General features: G+C 44.1%; 1 protein-coding gene across 2 annotated transcripts in view; it reads left to right on the top strand.

Annotated features, from left to right (window-relative positions):
- Positions 1 to 10,859, top strand: part of LOC119167635 (uncharacterized) — a 78,706-nt gene extending 67,847 nt beyond the window's left edge. For both annotated transcript variants that reach the window (XM_075865992.1, XM_037419142.2), the window contains exons 8-10: positions 3,799 to 4,021; positions 5,231 to 5,326; positions 10,574 to 10,859. In XM_075865992.1, coding sequence (XP_075722107.1) covers positions 3,799 to 4,021; positions 5,231 to 5,326; positions 10,574 to 10,635 — 381 coding nt within the window. In that variant the 3' untranslated portion in view covers positions 10,636 to 10,859. The remainder of the gene's footprint in view (positions 1 to 3,798; positions 4,022 to 5,230; positions 5,327 to 10,573) is intronic.
- Positions 10,860 to 14,626: the final 3,767 nt, after the last annotated feature.

Raw genomic sequence — 14,626 nt, 5'->3', positions numbered from 1 at the left:
CATTATTTATCTCAAGTTTTATTCATCTATTCAAGCAACATATTGCATAAACTACTTATGTCGTGTTAAATAATTTTCGCCATTCACATGCTACTGTTGGCCACGTCAGAGCACTGTCGCCTACGCAGAGGACCAACGGAGAGCAACGTCATCTTGAAATTTGACCCATTTCCGCAGCACGTAGCGTTGCAAAGTTTGGCAGATGTGATCGTAAACATTGCGCTTGTAAGCTCAAAATTGTGAAAACCTGGTGAGTGGCTCTTTAACATTGGTGGCATCTGCTATAGCGTCCTTCTAACTCGATGCCCTCTTCAGATGACTGAAGTTTGGGGCGAGCCTCGTCTCTTTCCTCGATAGATGACGGCTTCATCAACGTCGAGACGCCGCATCACAGAAGCATCACTGTCAGAATGGGAAGTCGTGCTGCACTGCAGGAATAGAGTGCTAGTCGGTGAACTTTCTGGTAATTCTATTGTCCCCTGAATGGTCCATCCAAACTTGGTTTCGACAGCCATCAGATCGCAAGACAAACAATCTATCCAAACAGCTGCTAACTTCCAGTAGACGTCGGACCCGAGTAACACGCTTATTTTCTGTGGGGGCCATGTGTCGGCATGAAAGTTGTCCGCAATGTCATAATGATGCAGTAAAGAACAAGATATTTATAAATGATAAAAGCTCTGTTTACATAAACAGTCATCTCCCTAAAAGTCCCAGGTGTCGAGGCTACTCATTCGGTCCGAAATCGAATGCGAATGCGTTTTGGGAACTCATTCGTCCAAAAATCTCATTTTCATCAAATGGCATTACTTTCCCCGTGTGACAGCAATCAAATGACGTTATATTGGCCTTGTGACAGGGGTGTTATGCTGAGCGAGGACGACAGCACACTGCAGCCCAGCCCCTCGAGTGCTTCCCTCTTGATGAAAATCCCTGCTTCAGCTTGAATCAAAGCCTGCTTTTCTGCACGGCAGTCAAGCATACTACCACTGAGCCAGATCAGTGCTTCCAACTGCTGCTGAAAAAGACCCTATACAGGCATAACATCAGGACAACAGCTGTGGTTGCAGCATTGGCTATCTGTTGTTAGATCAGTCTAATGCACGACATATGCCCACATCTGTTGGCATGTGCAGGTACTTTGGATATCTTCGCATCAAAGCACCATATCTTCGCACCAAGCACGTACTTTCTCAGTATATGCATGCCCCCTCTGCCCTGATGTAAGTTCCAATGCCACATAGTTGACTGTGAGCTGCCCTTTACAGATGGTGTGCTAGACGGGCCTGGTAATCACACAATATGGCTCAGTTGGCACAAAACATTTCTCGTGTCTGTTCTGTGCTTTGGGTGTGACTGGTTTGGCCATGCCTTCCAGGCCTGACCCTTCTTTTTCTTTCACGCCCCCTTTCTATACTGTGCTGGGCTACACTTTGCTCTGCTAGCGTGCCTGGATAGCCAAGTAGTCATCCATAGGCCGGCAACTTGGACTCAAACTCGTCAAACTATTATTCACGTGGACTCGCCCAGATTCATGGCTTAAGCTGAGTGTAAGTCAGTTCGCTGACGTATGGCTATGATGCTCGCTGTATGATTGTGGGCACATGGGTTGTAGTTATCCACCTTGTCAAGAAACTTTTTGATTAAGAATTTCTCTCTTTCTGTCCATATTTTTTGCTCTCTCGGTGCTCGTTCTCTCACCGATCAGGGTTATTGCATCCCATGCCGGACAAATCGACACACTTTTTTTTTTTTTGAGAGAGATACAAAAGATAGAGAGAATGAAAACAGTGCGTGGCCGTTCACAATGATGATGATGATGATGATTTCTGTTCGCAACTAACACTGCTTCTACAAGCTTAAGCACCTTCGCTGGTGAAAATGATCATGTCTACATCCACCCCTGTAGAAGTGAAAGAAAATTCGTATGAATCACTCACATGAATTATTCACCTTTACAGCTGACTAAAAGCTATCTTGCTAACCAGAGACGAGTTGTTCACATAATCGATTCTTTCGCTTCTCCAAAAATCACTGATACAGGCGTTTCCCAGGGATCAGTCCGAGGACCTCCCTTATTTTGTTTTTCACTTATAAAGGATGGATATCTTTATTTGGAACACATTGTCTTGATGCTGATGATACAGTCGAACCCCTTTGTAATAGGCACTAATATAAAAAACAAATGGGTATAAGAGACACCAGTGCACACCTACCAGCTCTCCCGAATTGCTCAGGAAGCTACCGAATATCAACCAAATCTCCCGATTGTATGAATCGTATCTGGAATCTCCAGAAAAGTGGCCACCACAGCTGAGACTTTCTTCGTAATCAAGCGTGTACGTCGGGTTTTCCTGCTGTGACACTTGCAATGCTGCGGAACAGCACTCGCCACTACATTTCTAGTTCATTGTAACCATATCGTAGAGTGCCGCTAAGTATATTCTAGCCACTATAGTACCGGACGTCTGAGCGAAGAGTGATGGCGACGAGACGCGCCCGTCACCGTACCAAAAGGTGGCGCCAAAAAGAAGCACTTGCAAGTGTTTCTGGACTCAAACACAACGAAGTTTCCATACTTCGTGACTGTGTGGAAAGGTGATAAGTACAGACTGTGTCGCTTCATGAAACCATAAGAATTACGTTCGTGCTGCAGCAGGGCAGGGCAATATTGGGATTTTTTTTTTTTCGAAAAAAAGCTGCGCAGACAGTACAATTTGCGCAGAATGCCTACCGTATATATTCACGGGATTTCTTGCAGAATTCGCCGCTAAGTGTGCCATCACAAAGGACCGCTGTTTTGGAAAATGTCCCCAAAGTGTGAGGATGTAAAGCGGTACGGGTGCGGACGTATGGGAACAACCGCCATCGTCGAAGAAATGGCTGCAGATGCCAAAAACACAGTGGTGAAAGCTCTCAGATGCCGTGCTTTTGCAATTGCAGTGGATGGAAGCAATAACAGCGGGTTTCAAATGTCTCATTCTTAGTAATTCCCAATGTCTAGTTTTTTTAATGTTATTTTTGTAAATGCAAATAACTCAATGTTTTTGACTAACCGTCATCTACTTTTACCTAAAGTTAGCACAAACGATGGACAAATTATGGCTATATTTTTGTGTGTAGCACTGTGGAATACGCAACGTTTTGATTTAAAATTATGTAGAGTGCATTCATCTTGCCAACGTCTTCAAATTCATTTGCTAAGTGGTTTGTCTGTGTAATGTGTTTCTTTGACTCTGTTGTTTCAAACAACTTGTTATTGATCCTCGCATCACTTTTTATGCACAATTTTCGTATACTTTTCCGCTATTTCGCCACTGTTAGCTTACCAATGACTACTGAACTGTTTACTTTGTTAGGAGGTACCCCCCAACAGTTTTTACTTTGGGACCTCCTATTGTTGAATCACCACGCAAAAAAAAAAAAAGTGTATAGAGAAAGGTTTATGAACACAGAGTACACAGGGCTGAATTAACGAAATCTTGCCATAAGTCCACCAAGAGCAGTTAGATAGTTGTGATTCATAAAATTTCACTCAACATGGAAGGACAATGACAACACAGGGATTATGCTCTAAGTCAGGTGTAATACTGTTTAAAGGTTTACACAGGTGGGAGTGGGTTTGTATTTCACAACTGCTTTGCAAATGAATTTTACTGTTTGCGGTTATATGTACAGCCTTTATTTAGTAATGTATTTTTTGAAGCTTGCACACCAGCTCTTTTTCCTCTGCTCCCTAATTATAGCAGGTGACAGCATTTCAACTCTAATGTGCACATGTGCGTGCACACGCCACAGGTCTATGCAGGCAACAACTACTGGATTGACAGACGGGAGTGGAGCAAGCTCTTCAGTGCTCCCACAGACGCCAGGTTTTGCAAGTTTGCCGCTTTGCTATTTTGGACCCCTGAAGAACTGCGGGAGCGCAGTGTGACTGGCACTCCTTCTAACCGTTCTCTGTCGTCTGGAAAGTTCTATCCAAGGCAGCCACTGAGCCCGGAAAAGCTCGCTACAGTGAAAGGTACAACTTTTCTTCGTGGAAACGTATGCAGCACCCGTTTAGACGTACACAGCACTATTCAGAAGACTGGCATGGCAATTGAGCAGTACGAACGTCATTCTGCATGCATGCTGCAAGCCCACATATAATGTAGTCACAAAGCCACATACTTCTTAGATCTCGCATTCTCTTAATTTTAGCATTGCATTGCAGGCTAAATGGTTCGCCGCCATGGCTTAACAGCATCAGATGCAAACGATCGGCATCATCACCCTCTCGTTGTTGTCTTTTCTTTTTTTTGGCAGCAGAGTTGTTTAAAGCTGTGGTAAATCCTTAGGGATCTGCTGTCTCTGCTTTCTAGCCCAGCTGCAAGAGTGAAGCCTGACGAGAGGGAGATCCTGGGTGAAACGGAAACCCAGTTTAGAAAGCAGATTTGGCTATGTTAGTTGACAACTTTTCTCGACAGCACTGTAGAAGCTACAGCACCGAAGCACATGCTTGCCACCGCTTCAAGAAATAGCACTTCAGTTTACCCATAAGTTTATTAGGTATTTGTCTTGCTGAAATGAGTGCCGCTTCATTTATTATGACATTAGAAGAGTTTCGGGCAGTCTTAGGTACGGCTGCCTTTGCAAAAAGGCCTTTTTTTTTTTATTTCTTTGACAGCACCACTTTTTCAGCACAGCTGTTTTCTAAAGTAAACGTGGTGTCCATGATTTAGTGTCAGTGTGCGGCCGCAAATAGGTTGTTTAATTTGCCATGAAAATGATGTCCAGCGCCTGTAGCAAATGTCACATGACGATTTGATAGGAGAGCTGTGACGACTTGGCAGTTAAATTAGCGAGTGTACCTTCTTTCTCCTCTTCACTACACTTGTAATGAAATGCTAAAATGTCGACTGAACTATCAAAATGTTTCTCCCGTTCACATCATTTGTATATATATTATTTTCTTAGCGTGTTGATAGTGCGATTCATCAAAATCGAAATCAGCCGCAAGTGGCCAGACATTAGGACTTACATGTAACTGTGCAGGTGCCTAGTTCATGATTCAGCCAAAATCTATGCTTCACGGTGAGTTTGAAGACAGTGCAGTGAGATTTGCAACAAGATGTCATGATGTGCTGCTGAAAAAACTTGTTTGGGTGCTGCATGTGATTTGCTTAACAATCTCCCTTTTCTGTGTCTAGCGGAGGCATTTGGAGAAAACGAGTTTCACTGATCTGTGCAGGCCTCTTTCGATACTATGCGGGCAAGGATCCCCTGGCACAGGAAAGACAGAAAGCTGTGCGGAGGCACCTGTCAGCCACACTCTGCAATATTCGCCGTGAGTGATCTTACTGCATTTATAGTACAGCTCCACTTACGTTTGCTTTTCTTTTGCGTATACATTTCGCAGACGCTCAATAGGATTAGCAACAACCATTAGAGTCTCAGTCTCTCATCCATTTCGAACATGAGCCCTTCATGGGGCCCGTCTGCAAAAGCCAATTAGCCATGAAACAGGTTTTATGAGACTTTCACAGATGCAGGAAAGCTTCTTTTGGAAGAGTTCTGATTGTGGGACCCACTCGGTAGTTTCAATGTGGGAAGACCCTTTAGCAGCAGTGCCAACTTTGATAGTGCCTGTTTTATTGCGCCAAAAATGTGCAGATCATTCTCTTGTTTAAAATGTATACGTGCGTGTGTCGTAACCATTATTCTATCAAAATCTTCAATAAACTGTCTTTCAGTGATGAGGTTGTAGTGCAACATGAATGTTAGGATTAGGTGATGCTGTCGGAATAGCGTACACAAGCACGCAGCCTCTTAATCATTCACATCAAATGTTTTTCATATGCATCAAATCATATTATGTCAAATGTTTTTCGTATGTGATACGGTCCTAGTAACATTGTGTTGTATAGTTATGTATTGTTATGAAATCTTTATAACAGCATTATGTAATGAGAATGAAACAAATTAAGGAAGCTTCGCATGCCAAGCAGCCTGAAGCAAGTGCATAACGTCAGAATAGTCAATTGAGCAAGTTGGTGGGCTTCCATCTTGAATGAATTAACAGTGCGAAAAAAAAAAAAAAACGAGGACAAGCAGAAGAAAGACAAACAAGCTGCCTGGGATTTCTCAGCTCGTCCTCATTTCATTTCACTTTGTTTATTTGTGCAAGGTAGAAAGGTAGACCTTCTTTGTTCCTATTTGGATCTTTGTTTCTTTCTTTTCTTCTTTACTAATTTTTTTTTCTTTTTTTTTCCCTCTTTAGTCCTACTTGTTCCTGTTTTTGTTCCTAAAAAAGTGCGTGCTTTGGCTTCATAGTCTTGGCTGTGCTGGCACAGAAAGTTGTCGCGAGGTATAATGTTGAAACATGGATGGCCAGCACACACAGGGGCGCGCTTATCACGGTGTCCAATTCGTATGCATGTCCACTTGGGCGGAGCACATTCAGTTACGCAAAAAACTACGAATCGTGACGTTATGGCGCTTTTGACCACATCGAGGCACTGAAGGTTGCCAGCTTCTTCGCAGCATAAAAAGAAACTAACTCTTTCAGTATGGCGCCATAGGCCATCAGACACGGGTGTCCGATGACTTCAAATCTCCCGCAAAAAATAAAAGCAGCGCTTTACAGACAAGTTGCGCCATCTGGCATACTCTTTGAAAACTCCTCTTACAGTTCCAGCTTGGTTTGTTTACATTTCGCGCCCCGCCGTGCCGCTGAAGACGACACTTGAACCGAAAGTGGTTTCGAGTTGCGTGCGAGAATGGCGTCCTGTCAGCGTCGCGCTCCTCGAAAGCAGACTCCTGCAGCAAGTATTTCAGTCGCTTCTCATGCCGATTTTTCTGACCTAAGCAGTAGTGATGGCTCAAGCAACGATGCGGGATCGTCAGATTTTAGCTCGGACGACGACACTCCTGCTGCGCAGGGGCCTCAAGCTTCGACAAGCGCTTGCAGGTGAGATTCGTTTTCGACTTCGCGCTGTATATATATAAAAAAACGCACTTCATACTTGACGACAGTGCTATTGTTTGTTTCTTTAGGGCCTCAACAACATATGGCCGGGATACTTTGCCGAACTCATTGCGCCGTGTCAAGTTTTTGCCAACGAGAGAACCAGGTGCCTATGTTGGAGCAGTGATGCGGAGCGACGCGCGTCGGTTCTGTAGAGCGCTGGATTTTTTTCTTTTGTTTTGCACGACCGAAGTGATCAAGACGGTGTGCGAGAACACAAATAAGTACGCCTGGATGCACATATTGGGGAAACAAACCTATTCTCGGCGTGACGGGTCCTGGGAGGAAGTCACTCCATTGGAGATGCTGCGACTAATTGGACTCATCATCTACATGGGCCTTGTTGAAGTACCGCGACTGCACTTATATTGGCGGACCACAGGAACATTCAGTGGCCTGCTGCCACCAAATATTATGCGACGAGACCGATTTTTCGCGCTGCTTGCCTTTCTGAGTGTAGGGGACCCAGGAGACGCAGTGGCGGCAGCATCTGATGGAAAGACATGGAGGGTGTTGTGGCTGCTGAGGCACATAAATCAGCAATCAGTAAATTTCTTCCAGCCACAGCGCGACCTCTCCGTTGATGAACGTATGGTCAAATCTAAAGCCCGATCAGGAATCAGGCAATACATTAGGGACAAGGTGACTAAATTTGGCTATAAACTCTGGGTACTGGCAGATTCGAAAACCGGATACACACTTCAATTCTTCGTGTACACTGGTAAGCGTGAGGCACCGGGGCCTCATGGCTTAGCCTTTGATGTAGTGAACAGGCTTTGTACACAGTACCTTGATCAGGGATACAAAATTTATATGGATAATTTTTACACATCAGGGAAACTTTTTGAACATCTGCTTCAGCGCAAGACACTTGCATGCGGGACAGCTCGCAAGGACCGTCGCTGCTTTCCAGCTGAATTGAAAGACACTGCATGGGAAAAACGGGCACAGCGTGGAGACATTCGATGGATTCGGAAGGGTAGCATCCTCTACATGCAGTGGAAAGACCGCCGGGCTGTGAACTTGATGAGTACAATGCACACGGCAAACCAGCATGTGTCGGCCAAAAGAAGAGAGCGAAGGGGGAGCCAGTGGGCTCTGAAAGTAATCAAAAAGCCGCTCCTTGTCCACAAATACAATGCTGGGATGTTAGGTGTGGACAAATCGGACCAAATCATTGGCACTTACAACGTCCTCAGAAAATGCGTGCGATGGTGGAAAACTCTCTTTTTTCACTGTGTTGACATCGCGTGCGTGAACAACTTCATTCTCTTTCAAGAGCACCGAAAAAACAACCCAGAAGTCCCAGAACTTTCCAGGAGCATTTATTTTGATCAATTGGCCTTTAGAGAAGAACTAATTCATCAGATATTTGATTATGACGAAGTCGCGCAAGGACACGCCCCCATTTCACCCCCCTTCGCACCATTGGACCCTCTTCGGCACCAACCAAAAAGAATGGATAAAAGAAGAAACTGTAAGATTTGCTACAAGAAAACAAAAACACAAAACAGAACAAGTGTCTATTGCTCCACCTGCAAAGTTTATCTTTGTTTCGTGTCCTCGCGCGACTGCTTTGCCGAGTGGCACAGCCGTCAAGGCCGCTAGATTTACGGGCATCCAAAAATGCAGTACTTAGAGCACCGCATTGATATATATACTAACCGATAGCTGATAGAATAGGGAACAATTTGTATATTTCAGAATTTCAAAAATAATTTTCTGGTTAAGCATACTCGCTCACTTTTTTTGTGTTTGTACTTTTTTGTGCATGTTTGCTTGTAATTGACAAATAAACTTTCAATTACTATAAACCTCACAGCACTGTCCTTTCATAGTTGGAAAGCCAAATGAAAAAGCTACGATTTGATATATAGCAATGCTAAAAGCTAGCAGTTGTTCAAGAGAAGAAAATTTTTTTCTGGAAGCACTGAAAATCGGGCATTTTTCCTCCGTAACGAAAGAGTTAATCACGTTAGCCCCTGAATTACGGTACGTTTAATGCAGCCGCCCAACTGATGCACCAGGAACGTCCGGCTGTACAAATTCCCTAAATCGCTCTTCAAATATCGCAACACATTCATACAACGATCAGACTTATCTAGGTTTGTTTAAGAGTCCTGTTACTGTACGTTTTATCCACTTAGCTGTTAAAGTTCGTGCACGGCTCACAAAAATATGGAAAAAAAGAGAGAGAAAAATACATAGAAAATAGGAAGGCCGGCCAGTTTAGCTCTTTCTTCATACTTGGCGCGTCAAGATTTCTTACCTATTAACTATGCTTCCCTGCTGTGCAGCGCCAACTGTACTTTCATCTGGGATGAGTAAACAAAGAAGAAGTGTATGTTTATCATGTGAATGATGAAGCAGGAGCGCAAGTTGATAATTTACAATATGCTTAAACATAGCTGTGCTCTCGCAAATGGCACAGCGAACATTTCTCACAGCATAAGAACATATATTGGGGGTGGGGGGGAGGGCAATCGCTTGTAGGTACGCACCAAGAGGGCCGTGGCTGCTCTCATTGGATTTAAGGAGTCTGTGGCATTCTTTCACAATTGGATTATTTTTGTGTTACCCAGCACATCCATGAGAGCTCTGCGCACTCAATTAGTTTGATATGATATACAAGCTAAGATGTGTAAATGCCTTTCTGTGTGCTCAGAAACACTTAGGTGGGCTGATGACAGGTGCCACATATACACTGATTCTCGAATGAAGTGAAAGAAAATGTATATATATCAAGTAATGTTTAGTAAAAAAAAGCTTCCATATATACCTTAGTTCAATAATTGTATCGAGGGTTTTACGTCCCAGAGCCACAATATGATTGAGAGGCACCATAGTAGCAGAACTGAGGAAATATTGCTATGTGGTGTTCATTAACCCTTTAATACCTGAATCATGAAACTGCCAAGCAAAATGAAAATTGTTTTCATTTTCCAACGTCAAATAGCAACCTTTAAATGATTCTTCCACTAAATTATCTAAAATGCAATTTTAATATGTACTTTTATGTATGTCGCAAATTCTCCATATGCCGTAGAAGTGAGGACCATGCAGCAGAAGAAGCATCATAACATGTTGAGCCACGTCTTGAGCGCGTACACACAAGTAAACAAAGTTATTGAAGATAGAACTTAAGTCACATAGGCGAGAAAGAACGATTTGCATGCTCTCGTCGTCATCAGCTGCAAAACAATTGGTTCTAGCATAAAGTACCTTAGACGAGACGGGGCTAGATTATCCATGCTGAAAGCTGTGTTCCCTGTGAGTACTTAACAGCAAGCATTAAAGGTGGCACACATTCCGTGGCTTGTTTTTTCGAAGTTTTTCCCTATGCCACGAACTTGCGACACTCGGCAGTAAATGGTTAAAGTGCACTGATATCGCATGGTACATAGGCCTCTAGGATTTCGCATCCGTCGCAATGCAACTGCCGCCGCTGGGATCAAGCCCACAACCATTTGGCTAGCAACTGTCCATCATAACTGTTACACCACTGAGGTGGTCTGTACCTTAGTTTCAAGATTGGAGTTTACACATTATTGTGTTTTTGCTTTTCAGGCCACGGGGTCACAGACCTACCGCATTCATTGGCCACCAGGACAGATGAAGGAAGGCCCTGAATCTTCCGACGACTCACCAGAAGTGGTCACTCGCCACTCTTGGAGAAGGTAGCTTTGTGGGCAAAGTCTGTGCTCTTGAACAACAGCTGCAATGACAGCAGATGTGTAGTTGTTCTGATGGTGCTGTACATTTTACCAATTGTGCCAAAACAGTTTTACTGTCTTTGTTTTTATGTGCGCAGCACCGTTTTAATAAAATTCACACTGTGTGCCTTGTGTTTTAATCTTTATGCTGTAATGTGGTCTCTAATTATGTTTAATAACTACTCTTCACAGAAGATACTGCATTACTACAACATAAGCAGGGATGACACAGCAGTGCTAATTGAGCTGAAGCACTGCATTTACAACTGCCTGTGCCATGCTGTGCCAAAAGTACGATAGTACACTCCCTGAAACTGCACCATGCTGCTCTAAAATAGGAACCGAGAATTGTGGATTCGTTTTCTGTCCAGTTTATACCAGAAACTTACAGCTGTGTGAATAACTGATCCTACTTCGTCTGCGATTTGAAACCGAGCATTTCAAATAAAAATCTTGTCACAACGTTGAAGTTCACAGAAGTAAAGCCAAAAAAGATTTGAGCTGTGTATTGAAAGTACCTGTGCTCTGCAAAAGTACTGGCATCCAAACACTCTGATAGCAGCGATTACAATCATTGGTCATCGAAAAAACCGATCAGTGGAAAAAGCGCCTTGATATTTATACATCAATTATCGAATATTCAAGCCTTATCATTCTGGCCCCAATAGTTTTTAAATAAAATCTACTGTTCATCTACTAGGAGGTGAATCATTGTGGAACTTGTGTACATCAAGTTCCATCTACTGTTTGTGGTATGCACACAAGCTTATGAGAACAGCAAAATAATTCTGAGTGCTCCAAGGCATTCTGGTGCTGTCTGTACAGAGCATTGGTTACATGTGTAACTGGCCAGTCGCATAAAAATACAAAAAAATATGTGCATGTGGCTGTAATAGCCCTCAAGAGTAGGCTGTCAGACACATGGTGCAAAATAGCGAGTGATCAGTCGTGCAATGTGGCTCAGTCAGTTTTCCGCATACAACTGTTTCAGACAAATAGTACAAATGAGTAAGTGCTGCGTTGGCTCCACCTACATGCAGATAGCCTGGTCGCACAAGACCTTCCAATTTGGTCACTGTTGCCCGCTCAAAAGTGTTGCCGATGGGTATCATTCGTTTTGTGCACCCTAAGCCGCATCGCCATTGGCTACCGAGTCATTGTCAGCTGTGTTAGTGGCGGCCATCGGCATTTGGTCCGTCTCCTTTCCTGCGCGTCTACGCATATTTCCGCGATTTCAAGCCCGAAAAAGTGCAACGTGAGACCGCAGAAGTTTCAAACGAAGCACAAGTTCAAGGGAAGGCGGCGTAAAGCGCCCAGAACGACGGCGACGAACGAGAACGCGCCTACGTGTGCTAGGCCTGAAGGCGGCATCGACGAGTGCGCGAGCGACAGTGGCTGCGATGAAGGGATTTACGCTGCGCTTTCTTTCGTCAGTGCTTCAGAAAAGAAGCTCGGCTTCTTCGAAAAAGACGAAAGACAGCGCGATGAGGTTTGTGCAACGACAGTTTTGTGCGACACCCTCTTGCTGACGGCACTTGTGGCAGGTGCGGCATGCCCTGCTTGCGGTATTCAAAAACTTGCCGTTCGGGAGCCGGCAGAAAAGCGCACGGGAATTTCGTCGCTCCTCGAACTTCATTGCGAAAACAGCGAATGCTCAGCGACTGTTCTTTCGTGCTCCTATATGTCACTGCGTGTTACGGCGGACGGCAGCAGCCGAGTGAGGCAACGGTACGACAGTGGGAGCTCCCGAGATAGTTTCGCTGTAAATGTGAAGGTGGTGGTGGCTGCACGCGCTGTCGGCATTGAGCATGAGCAATTGTCGAGATTTTGCTCCATTATTGGACTCCCAAAGCCAATGCACCACCGAAGATTTTTTTCGATAGCAAAGAAGGTGCACACCGCTGCCATGGCAGCTGTGAGCGAAAACTTGCGCCGATCCAGAGAGTTGACGAAAGAAGTAGCAGGCGAAACCGATGTGGCTGTTATGTTCGACGGCACTTGGCAAAAGAGGGGCCACAAAAGCCACAACGGGATTGGTGCAGTTATCTCCTTAGATACTGGCCTCTGCTTAGACTTCGAGGTCATATCAAATTACTGCCTGACATGCAGTAGGCACAAGGATATGGGCCCAGACGAGGAAGTGTGGCAGGCATTTTATGGCCCAGTCTGTGAAAAAATTGCAGACTGTTCCTCCCATGCCATGGAAACGGAGGCTGCAATGCGCATTTGGCAGAGAACATTGACTTATGACACCCCACTGCATTTTATAACATTCTTCAGTGACAGTGACAGCAAAGCATATAGTGCAGTTGCAGAGTCAAAAGTCTATGGTGCTGTCAATATAGAAAAAGAAGACTGCACTAATCATGTGGCCAAGAGACTTGGCACCGCGCTACGGAAGCTGCATGTGCCATTACCACGAGGGCAGAAAATGAAAGAGTCAGCCATTCAGAAGCTCCAAACATACTATCAGATTGCCATAACAAGCAACAGGGGGAGTGTACGGGATATGTACACTGCAGTATGGTTTTCGTACTTCCACTCATGCTCTACTGACAATGCTGGCAGCCACAAGTTTTGCCCTGCAGGAACAGAGTCGTGGTGCAAACATCAACGCGCTGAAGCACTTGGTGAACCTGCAGCACGCCACACACCTCTCCTGACAAAAGCACAGGAATTGGCTGTTTTGCCCATTTATAAGCAGCTAACGGATGAGAACCTCTTTGCTCGATGCATCAAAGGGAAAACCCAGAACGCATCGGAATCCCTGAACAGCAAAATTCGCTACTTTGCCCAAGACTAAGTTTGTCTCCCGAACGGTTGTCGAGACTGCCGCAGCTGTGGCAATCCTGTGGTTCAACAAGGGTCATGGTACTTTTTAGCACATCCTGGAAGAGCTCAACATACTGCCATCTAGAGATCTAGTTACTTTCAGTGATTCCCGCGATGCGAGGCGCATCAAGAGAATGTCCGAGCGTCTGACAGCAGAAGCAAGGGCGCACCGTCGTCGTGGAGTGAAAAGGGCACGGCTAGAAGAGAGTGCTCGCAAGGACCGCGAGGGCACAACCTATGCTGCAGCACAGTTCTAGTAACTTGCAGTGCTTTTCAAAGTTCTGTTGAACATTATGGCCAAAGATTATGCATTTCTAACAACTCTGTGTTAAAAAAAAAGGTTTCAAACTTTCAAATGCGTTTTTCTCCTTTTGCAGTTTTGTGTGATCTGTGCTTCTTATACACGCTAGTTCGTACACTTAGAATTGTCATACCTCTATGAAATTTTGCACATAGCATGATGAAGGCCCATAGAGTGCAAGTATCTATTCAGATTGTCAGTGCTGCTTGATTATGTTTTTCAAAAATTACATAACATTGAAAGCCCTTGGCAACTAGAGCTGTAGTAAGTTTTTCTATTTTATTATTGTATTTCACCGTTTTACACACAAAATTTATATAGTTTTTGGCACTCTACAGTTCCAAAGGATCATAGTCAGCTATATCTGCATGCTTTATCTTAAATTTTTATAGGTCAGAATTGTTGCATAACAATGGCCATAATTTTGCAGTATCTGACCTGCAGAAAGAAAACCAAGCAATTTACATGAAAATAAATGACATATTTGAAAAGAGGAGAAAAAACTCTATGTGCATGCCAATTTGTGTTAAATTCAGACTCTTATTAAAGAAAATCGTTTTTCGAGTAGCATCTCCCCTTACCTCAAACACGATGAAAAGCACGGTAATGTGAGACGCACACTTGGTATTTACGACAACACAAGAATCGGAATTCACGAAGTCAACCTCGGATAACTTCTTCACCCTTCGCTGGCTTTGAGTCATAGTTGCCATAGTTACAGCAAACAGTGAATAAACGTGGCAGCGAAAGTTTATTAAAATAACAAAAAATTAC

The sequence above is a fragment of the Rhipicephalus microplus genome, chromosome 6, assembly GCF_043290135.1.
Source record: "Rhipicephalus microplus isolate Deutch F79 chromosome 6, USDA_Rmic, whole genome shotgun sequence".
NCBI lineage: Eukaryota > Metazoa > Arthropoda > Arachnida > Ixodida > Ixodidae > Rhipicephalus > Rhipicephalus microplus.
Note: the sequence above shows the minus strand (reverse complement) of the source record. Positions and strands in the feature narration are given on the sequence as shown.